The 10,886-nt window shown below is 41.3% G+C and overlaps 1 protein-coding gene across 1 annotated transcript in view; it reads right to left on the bottom strand.

Moving 5' to 3' along the window:
- The window catches only part of asic2 (acid-sensing (proton-gated) ion channel 2), a 460,284-nt gene extending 456,249 nt beyond the window's left edge, over window positions 1–4,035 (bottom strand). Inside the window, exon 1 of the mRNA XM_041173261.1 lies at window positions 3,336–4,035. Within this exon, the coding sequence (XP_041029195.1) occupies window positions 3,336–4,025 (690 nt within the window). The 5' untranslated portion in view covers window positions 4,026–4,035. The remainder of the gene's footprint in view (window positions 1–3,335) is intronic.
- Between the last annotated feature and the right edge of the window lie 6,851 nt (window positions 4,036–10,886).

Genomic DNA, 10,886 nt, shown 5'->3' on the forward strand with positions numbered 1-10,886 from the left:
GTACACTATTTTATAACATGTACTCATTCACAACTGAAGGTGTATCAAGTTGCTGGATCAAATATTTGTATTCAGGAACGTACAGAAGAGGCCCTTGTCTAAGTGTGACAATATATACCACCTACTTTACATTGTTACAACACTGCCAATAACCTGTGTGTGATTATTTTACTTCCATACAACTGTAGCTTTGCAAAATGTTAAGTTTTCTGCTTTTAGACAATGCCACTATTCTGAATGTTACTTTCAGCAACCACGGAAAAGATGCTAGTCTGTGACTAATTTTCATTATTGCACAAAAGCTGCTTAGATCGTTTTCAGTTTCGCAACATGCATTGATCTTATAGCCAAGCTTCAGCCCCAAGTGTGACAACTCACACAACGTGCCAGTCCCAGTGTGGCCTTCTATACAACACTACCACAGCAGCATGATCAATTACACAGTTCCAGAAAGCTGCTAATTTAGTGTGGGACTATTCATACTGTTATTCAACACTTGTCCCAGTATGACCATTTATGCTAGCTCTACTGCAATAATTTATGCTGTTGAACATCACCAGTCCCAGTTTAACCTTTTATTGTTTTAGGGAGCATCAATCCAATATACCTATTTATGTTATTCCACAAACTGTTTGTTTATTCTAAAAGTGCTGCAAAACAGACTTATAAGCAATGTTAGAACTCTTGGAATAAAAGGAGCTGTGGCAACATGGATACAAAAATGGCTGAGTGACAGGAAACAGAGTTAACAGTTACTTTTTTTTGGACTGGAAGGAAGTTTATAGTAGAGTTCCCCAGGGGTCAGTGTTAGGACCCCTACTCTTCTGATATATATTAAATGACCTAGACCTTGGTGTACAGGGTACAATTTCAAAATTTGTGGATGATAGAAAACTTGGCAGTATTGTGAACTGCAAGGAGATTAGTGTAGAATTTCAAAAGGCGATTGACGAGTTGGTAGAATGGGTGGATGAAATTTAATGCAGAGAAGTGTGGAGGGACTCATTTTAGTGGGAAGAATGCAGAGAGACAATATAAAATAAAGGATACAATTCTAAAGGGGTGCAACAGCAGAGGGACCTGGGTATGTACATGCAAAAATCATTGACAGTGGCAGGACAGGTTGAGAGCATGGTTAATAAGTCATATGGCATCCTGGGGCTTTAATCAATAGGGACATAGAGTACATAAGCAAGGGAGTTATGTTAGACCTGTATAAAACACTTTTGTCCTCAACAGTGTCCAGTTCTGGGCAACACACTTTAGGAAGGATGTGAAGGCATTAAAGAGGGTGCAGAAAAGATTCACAAGAATAGTTCCAGGGATGAGGAACTTAAGTTGCGTAGGTAGATTGGAGAAGCTGGAACTGTTCTCCTTGGAGAAGGTTGAGAGGTGATTTGATAGAGTTATTCAAAATACTGAACGGTCTGGACAAAGTAGATATAGAGAAGCTGTTCCAATTGGTGGAAGGATCGAGAACCAGAGGGCACAAATTTAAGGTGTTTGGCAAAAAAAAAACAATGGCGATATAAGGAAAATCTTTTCACACTGTGAGTGGTTAGGATCTGGGATGTACTGCCAGAGATTGTAGTAGAAGCAGGTTCAATCGAAACATTCAAGAAGAAATTGGATTCTTATCCAAAAAGGAAGAATGTGCAGGATTACAGGGAGAAGGTAGGGGGTGTGGCTCTAGGAGTCAAGGTGAACTGTTCCTTCGAATGTTCAGTACAGACACAACAGGCCGGATGCCATTCTTTTGTGCTGCAATCATTCTATGATTCTGTGCTATCGTATTATTCCCAATATTTCTTAACATTATACTTTTTTTTTACTACATGGGAAAACAGATAGTGACGTTCCCTTTGCATTTTCCTAATAATGTCCTCACCTCAATCAGCAGAGCACCCTCTACTGCATCAATGGGATATTTCCATTTGCTTTACCAAGCAGCTCTAGGGTCAGTTCCCCACGAACCCTCCCCCCCCCCCCCCCCCAACCATTAATGGGATTGCTAAACATGCCGAATTAACCCAAAGATCATAATGTGTGGAAATCATAAATCGATAGAGGAAGCTTCCATACCATCATTCTGGATGTGAATGTGAGTCAGAGTTCTGGCTGCACCAAACACTACCTCAGCCAGTAATAGACTTTATGGAAATTAGGCTGAGCAATAATATCATAGGGAAGTTAACACATTTGAATCAAGTACCTTATCTCACCATTAAAATAGCAGATTAAAGCCTTTGAAACATAGGGGAATGGATACAAATGTGTTAACCATTTGTCCAACAGTGCAACCTCCAAACTAATAATTCTTTTACGTTAGAAACAAAAATATATTTCTACTGTTCTACCTTCACAATCACATCATGCTGCTAGCCTGACTTGCCATCTATATCGTACACCTACTCCTTATCTAACCGTGGGATGTGTCGAGAGTATATTCTCTATATGCTATCAAAGGAGCATTGGTATGCTAGTATTGTGACCAAGAATATTATTGTGACAGTTGTTTGTAATGAACTGCAATGGTATCTGACACCACAAGCTGTGTCTACATAAAAATATAATTTTCACAATCCATATTCATTAACAGCACAACAAGGACATGACAATAGTTTAAATCTGTTGTAGCCTAGGCTTTCTTATCAAGCAACATGGAAATGTAGAAACAGTTTGTGGAGTGGGCTGTTTCTTTGGATTTCTGTAGCGACCATATCTCTGTAAAGTACCTGGATCACCTCAAGTTGCTAAAAACTCATGCCAAGTAAATGTGATGTTTGGTTTATTAATAATAAGGATGATATCTGCTTCCATATCCACCTTGACCACAGGAATCCAGCAATTAGTTAATTTGCCATTATAGACTGCATGGCCTAGCAATTAGCTTCACATCCCACTTCATTAGTTCAGGAAATCCTTCCCAACAACTCACGGTTACCTAGAATGATCGTCTTGGAATACAGGTTCTGATACATCCACACGAAACTGTTAATGATCAAAATCATGCCCATATTCCCTTTATATATACACATCTTATAATACTTAATTTTAAAGCTATCAAACTCTACACTTAGGCAACATGAGTATTGTTTTGCATTTAATATTGTGACGTTTAATACGGTCACATGATGTGAAATAACAGCTGGGATATAGCAAGTCATCAGTGTCATTTCAATGAGGTACATTGAACGGTCTGGAGCCCACTCGGGGATATTGTATAAAATACATGCACCCTCCTTAAGCACAAACTTTTTGTTAAGGTCAAAAGTAATGAAGAATTTCCAAATCAAGTTCTTTTTCTAAGAAAAGGAAGAAATGGCAAGACTCACTGAGGTAAAGTTCTGCGGCCCACACATATCCCCTCGGTATTTGCAAGAAAGAAGCATGTCATCCAGCTGATGGCCCAGGCGGTCCATGAAATCCAGGCTGATGCCTTCAAAACTCCGGGGCGGCAGAAAGAGGCGGAAGTCGGAAAGTTTTTGGAACCACTGCTGCCTATCTTCTTTGATCAGCTCAATGACCAGGGGGCGAGCGGTGCGGTTCTCGGTGAGCAGCCCCAGCCACTGCCCCGCGTAGTACAGGTCACTTTTGGTCAACTGGTAAAAGCGGATGGGGTTATTGTTGCATATAGTGAGAGCGGGGAAGTTCAGCTCCTTGGTCCACTCCATGTGAAACTTGGTGTGGGACGGGAACGAGAGCAGGTAAAGGAATCGATTAGAGGACCAAGAGATCAGGAACCCCAAAGAGGTGCAAAAGGCCAAGAACCAAACCACTCGATGGTGCAGCGAATAGTGTTGTGAGCAGATGTATTTGATCCCGTGAATTCTTGCCTGCTTCACAAATGTGAGAGTTATCTCTTTCATGCTCTGAGGTCGGCCTCTCCCCTGTGCAGCGACTTTCTGTGGATGGGCGCGGGAGCCTCTGGCTTCTTGGGCACCCTCCAAGGCCATGACTGCCCAGTGTGTCACCCCAACAGCCGCAACTTCCTCAAGGCAAAACTGAAATCTGCTTCCCCACATTCAGTCAGCTGGGCTCGAAGGAGTGACTACAGCATCAAAATCGAAGTTCAGGCGGCTCGAAAGCGGATCAGGTGGTCACCCGCCAGCGGTTTTCACTGCAACTTTTCCACAAGCGGGTTGACAGCCTTCATGTCACATCGTGCGAACTCCACCTGTAAGAGAAGAAACCCCTTTTGTATTTCGTCAACTTTTAACCAATGCTTCAGCCTTGTGCCTGGGCTAGTACTCTGCCAGGTATCTACTTACCCTCCCTCTCTCTCTCTCTCTCTCTCTCACACACAAATGTACATGTACTCACACAGACTCATGCTGCCGGTTTCAAAGGCACAGAAACTGCCTCAGCAGAAGGCGAATCCACCATGGCTCAGACCGCTCAAGGTATGCACAGTAACCCCCATCAGCAGGTTTCAGAAGTAATTATTAACTGTGTGGGTCTCCGCCACGCTTTGCGTCCCCCTTTCAAGCGCTGTGCCAGCTTGCAGCCTTCATCGTCAGAACTTGGAGGCCGCTCAGTGTGCCAAGCTGCCGAGGTTCCCCGCATTATCTTCTCATTCCTCAGCCGCCGAGGTAGAGAGAGCGGCAGCCGGGCTGGCTTCACTCGTTTCCATGCCTACGGCACACACTTTTTTTCCCCCCCCACCCCCAAGCCCGAGGTGCGGTAGAGCCTCGTTCACTTTGAAGATCTCGTTCTAATGAAGGACCCAGGTGCCTGCCAAATGTGTAAAGACGGTGTTGGGGGGGGGGGGGGTAGCAGCAGCCAATTGTGAAAAAGGACAGGGAGCGCCCTCGCCAATAGGCTGGAAGTGAGTAATGATTAATTCATAGCCAGGCAATTCTTCAAAATAAAAGCAACGCTCCAGTCACGTTAACCTTTTCGGTGCTTAACGTCCAGTCTGCACTTTAGAACGGGGCATCAGACAAGTTTGGCACCATTCAGTGAAATAATGATGGGTGGGGGGAGGGAGAAGAGCCCCAGATTTCGGAGAGAGCTGATCTCGCCGCGTTGTATTTGCCTGCAGCCACCAGCTAACCCGTCCCACTGAATATGCCGAGATCCCATCCTGCACCCGAGCTGTGGATTTACATAGAGACAGACCGAGGTTCCAACGTGAGCAGACAGCAGGGTTAAAGCGACAGCCCCCTCCCTGCTCCTACTCCAACACCAAAATCCCCCCCTCAAGTTGCATTTTTCCAGCCTTGAGCAGAAATCTCTGCAGCGTTCTCGGGATGTTTTTGTGGTGTTTGGGGAGGGGGGTTGCTTTTTTTTTCAAATGTAAAAGCGCTCCTTGGAATTCTGGCGAATTAAGATTGAATTTGGATCCCATCCCAGCGCACCTCCACATTCGGGGACCCAGCAGAACGACGGACGCCAGGATCCCTTTGATTTTTATATAGCACTGGGCGTCAAAGCAACCAGGGCACTCATCGGAGCTTATTTCGAAGGTTATGCACATCTCCTACATTTCGGCAGGTAATGTCACAGTAATGAGCCAGCCCCCTCCCCTCTCGACGTCCCACCTTTAAGCCAGAGACTGTTGGCTCCTGTAGATTGCTACCGGGGCGGGGGGGTTGCAAATTTGTGCACAGGAAAATTGATAGATTTTGCCTGAAATCTTTTTGTTTTTTAAAAAAGGAGCTGTTTCACTTAAGCCTGACGCGAGGCTGCTGCTAAGCACCTTGTCAGTTTTTTTAAAAATGTGGTGTGCAAGGATAGGTTGCACTGGACCATTGATTCAGAATGCAGACTCCTTTAAACTTTGTTTCAAGCCCAATATGCTAAACCCTCATCTGTCTTCACCATTACAACATTTATCCCACGTCTGATGTCAAAATGAATTCAACGGCAAGTACTCTGAGGATTCCAATTAATCTTTTGATACTCAAGTCGAACTGTTTCCTGTGTTTTATGTAATACTAATGTTCTCAAAAGAATAAACAAACCCCACTAGCGAAGAACCTAAGTATCTATAATTCATTGCTTCAGCTCAAATTTGTAACGGCTGGTGGCTTTAAAAGGCTTACAATGCTATGTCGAGGTTGTATTCCCCCTAATTAATGTTACACTGTCGATAGCTGCACAAAGTAAGGAACAGTGATAGCTGAATGGCCCTTTCACTGCTGTTCAAATAGCTCTGCATCACAAAATCAACTCCTCGGCCTCTTTTTCATCCTTTGTTATGTGCTTTACAAAAATAGTACGATTCTGACAGAGAACATTTCAATCTACCAGCGTGCCGCTTTCCTTTTATTCCTACCTCCATCCGGTGTTCATGTATAAAGTACTTTGTTGTACAAGGTTACAGAAAAAATTAAACACAAAGTCGACCAAGCGTAATGTGCTGCACATCTCAGTCTATACACCGCCTGAATGCTGCAAGCGAATATTCAGAATGGTTATTTTATAAAGCTGTGGAAGGGTCCTGGAAGCAGATTCTATAATAACTTTTGAAAATGAATTATACTTGAAAATGAAGAAATTATACAGCTATGATGAAAGAGCAGGGAAGTGGGACTAATTGGATAGCTCTTTTAAAGAGTGGCCACAGGCGTGCTGGGCTGAATGGCCTCCTTCTGTGCTGAATGATTCTATAAATAGCAGACAAGAGGTTTTCACTAAGCATAAGCTGTCATTTATGGAAAGTTTAATTGAGTGAGAAACTATGTGACTTTATAAACACAGAATATGGAGTCCTATGCAGATGTGAGGTGGGAAAACATTTTCTTCTTCTGATTGTCTGCTGTATTGTACATTGTTTGCGATCACTGTTGTTTTTTGAGCTTGTGCATTGGGTTGCATTACACATCAAGAAACTCTTCAACTTTGAAACTTAAGATAAATTCTGCAGAAACCTGAGATGAAGAACTCATTGACTTTCATCATCACAAACAATTTTTTTTGAATAATTGCTTTTGCATCCTGCACTGCTAAAGTGCATATATGTATCATCTTGTTCATCCACCTTATACCACATACAGCTGTTTCTTAATCCTACACTTGGCAGAAGAACAATTTTTAAAGTGCACTTACTACATGCACATCTGTCTGATGCTAGACACTGAATCTTGTCTTTAGCATGTTTCAGCAGAAATTACAATCAGTTTTTCTCTGATCATCCTGGGCATTTGTTCACCAAGTTTCATAACAGGCATTCTGCTTATGGCACTTAGTGAACAGTTTTATCATTACTCAGCTGTTTCATCTGAGGCTATTTAACTTCATCTGCTTTTACCACACCTAAAACCTTTAAAGTCAAGATTAGGCTCTGTCACAGAATTGCATCGGACCACACAAACAGGTCCTTCATACATAATTGACACCCTCAGTTCACCAATATCACAATTCTGTGAAAGACACTACTGCAGCTTTGTAGCATAGAAATTAATCAGTCCCTGGAGCTATTTTTTTAAAATTGGAAACGTACTTCTCCTATTGGCTTGCAAAAAAAAAGCTTTGTAACATTTCCTTGTTTTCTTTTTTATCACTTAGCATTTCCTGCAAAAACATGTGTCATGACAACAGGAAATTGTGACTGAGTGAGGTCTACCTATAACTTCACCAGCTAACCACAACCTATTGAACTGATTAAAGAGGACCTGTTTTATTTTAAAAGAAAAATACAAGAAAAGACACTGACCAAAAATGGCTACCACCAATCATCTGATGTCTGGTATTTTCTGGAAAGTTTCTATATGAATTGCACTGCAGACCTGCACATGGAAGGTGGGGGCAGGGGAGTATAGCTATCAAGGCCCACTTGAAAGGAAGGCATTCAAAAAAGGAAAAGTGCTGTACTTGAAACAACTGTAATTTGAAAAAGACAATGGGAAACTTAACTAGCAAGGAGACATCCAACAGACAAAAAACCCTATCTCCTGTTGGTTTCTACTATTTGGAATGTGTCAAAAGTTTGAGATGTAAAGTTAAAGGTGGGATTACTTGTTCTATAACAATGACTGCAAGAAATGTTAATTGAATCCCTTTCTTGGAATATACAGACAGGAGGTTTTCTTAAGAACTGGTTTTGCCAAGCCAAACACTGAAAAGTCATCAAAGTTATCTGGAAAAATTGCTGAAGGGAGCAGTAGGGAATATCATATGATCATACAAATTAAAAGCAGGAGTAGTCAATTGGCCCTTTGAGCCTGCTCCACCATTCATGAGATTATGGCTAATCTGATTTTAACCTCAACTCCACATTCCCATCTACCCCGATAATCTTGCACTCTCTTGCTTATCAAGAATCTATCTATCTCTGCCTTAAAAATATTCAAAGACTCTGCTTCTACCACTTTTTGAGGAAGAGACTTCCAAAGACTCATGACTCTCAGAGAAAAAAATTCTCCTCATCTCTGTCCTAAATGGGTGACCCCTTAGTTTTAAAAAGTGGCCCCTAGTACTAGATTCTCCCACAAGAGGAAACATCCTCTCCACACCGACCCTCTTAAAACCCCTAATTTTCTTATGTTTCAATCAAGTCACCTCCTACTGTTCTAAACTCCAGCAAATACAAGCCTAACCTGTCCAACCTTTCCTCATAAGACAACCTGCCCAATCCAGTTATTAATTTAGTAAACCTTCTCTGAACTGCTTCCAATGCATTTCCAGTCTTTCTTAAATAAGAAGACCAATATTGTACACAATACTCCAGATGTGGTTTCACCAATGCCTTGCATAACTGAAGCATAACCTCCCTACTCTTGTATTCAATTCTCCTCGCAATAAATGATAACAGATTTCTTAATTACTTGCTGCACATGCATACCTGCCTTTTGCAATTCATGCACTAGGACCCCTAGATCCCTCTGCATCTCAGAACTCTGCAATCTCTCACCATTTAGACAATATGCTTTTTTTCCTGCCGAAATGGACAATTTCCCACATTATAGTGCATGTGACAGGTTTTTGCGCACTCAACCTATCCCTTTGTAGCCTCCTTGAGTCTTCTTCACATCTTACTATCCTACATATCTTTGTGTCATCAGCAAATTTAGCACGCATATCTTCCCTTCAATCAAGTCATTTATATAAATTGTAAAACGTTGAAGCCCCAGCACTAATCCCTGTGGCACACCACTCGTTACATATTGCCAACCAGAAAAAGACCCATTTATGCATAGTCTGTTTCCTGTTAGCTAGCTAATTTTTTATGCATGCTAATATGTTATGCACTACACCATGAGCTTTAATTTTCTGCAATAGCCTTTGATGTGGCACCTTATCAAATGCCTTCTGAAAATCTAAATACAGTAAATCCACTGGTTTCCCTTTATCCGCAGCACATGTAACTTCTTCAAAAAACTCCAATAAATTGGTTAAATATGATTTCTCTTTCACAAAGCTTTCAAACTGCCCTGTTATTACATCTTTAATATCAGCTTCCAACATTTTCCCTATGACAGATGTTAAGCTAACTGGCCTGCAGTTTCCTGCTTTCTGCCTCCCTCCCTTTTTGAATAAAGGAATTACATTTGCTATTTTCCAATCCAATGGTACCTTCCCCAAAGCTAGGGAATTTTGGAAAATTAAAACCAATGCATCAACTATCTCACTAGCCACTCCTTTTAACACCCTAGGATGAAGTCCATCAGCACCTGAGCACTTATCAGCCCGCAGTTCCAATAGTTTCCTAGTACCACTTCCCTGGTGATAGTAATTTTCCTGAGTTCTCTGTCCCTTCCATTTCCTGATTTACATCTATTTCTGAGATGTTACTTGTATCCTTTATAGTGAAGACCAATGCAAAATACTGGTTCAATTCATTTGCCATCTCCTAATTTTCCATTATTAATTCCCCAAACTCACTTTCTATAGGATCACTGCTCACTTTGTTAACTCAATTCTTTTTAAAATATCTTACTATCTGTCTTTCTATTCCTGGCTAGCATTCCCTCATGCTCTAATTTTTCCTTCCTTATCAATCTCTTGGTCATTCTTTACTGTTTTTTATATTCTGTCCAATCTTCTGACTTGTCACTCATCTTTGCACAATTATAAGCTTTATCTTTAAGTTTGATACTACCTTTAATTTTTTTGATTAGCCACTGTTGGTCAGTCCTCTTCTTGGACTTTTTCTTTCTTGTTGGAATGTATCTATTCTGCATACTCTGAAATGTCCCCTTAAATATCTGCCACTGCATTTCTATTGACCTATCCCTTAGCCTAATTTTAACTATTCTTGGACCCACTCTTCTCTCCCTAAACCTGAATGTAAAATTCAATTATATTATGATCGCTACCACCTAGGGATGCCTTCACTATAAGGTAATTAATTAATCCTATCTTGTTGCACAATACCAGGTCTAGCATTACCTGCTCTCTGGTTGGTGCCGGAATGTGCTGTTCTAACAAATTATCCTAAAATATTCCATGAATTCCTCATCTAGATCTCCTTCGCCCATCTGATTTTCCCAGTCAGATTAAAATTCCATGATTATTGCCATACCTTTCTGACAAGTTCCCATTCTTTCTTTCTTCATATCCTGTCCTACTGTATGGCTACTGTTAGGGGGCCTGTACACCACTCCAATGAGTGACTTTTTGCCTTTATGATTTCTCATCCCTACCTAAACCATTTCTACATCCTGGGTTCCTGAACATAGATCATCCTCTCTAATCTGATAATACCATCATTAATTAGCAGAGCTTCCCTCCACCCTTTCCTAGCTTCCCGTCCTTCCTGAATGTCACGTACCTTTCAATATTCGGGTTCCAATCTATGTCATCCTGCAGCCATGTATCTGTAACGGCTATTGGATCATACTTATTTATTTCTATTTGCACACTCAGTTCATCTGTTTTGTTTCGAATGATACATTCATTCAGATACAGAGCCTTTAGTTTTCCTTTTATTATTTTTGTAA

This window comes from Carcharodon carcharias, chromosome 23 (genome assembly GCF_017639515.1).
Source record: "Carcharodon carcharias isolate sCarCar2 chromosome 23, sCarCar2.pri, whole genome shotgun sequence".
NCBI lineage: Eukaryota > Metazoa > Chordata > Chondrichthyes > Lamniformes > Lamnidae > Carcharodon > Carcharodon carcharias.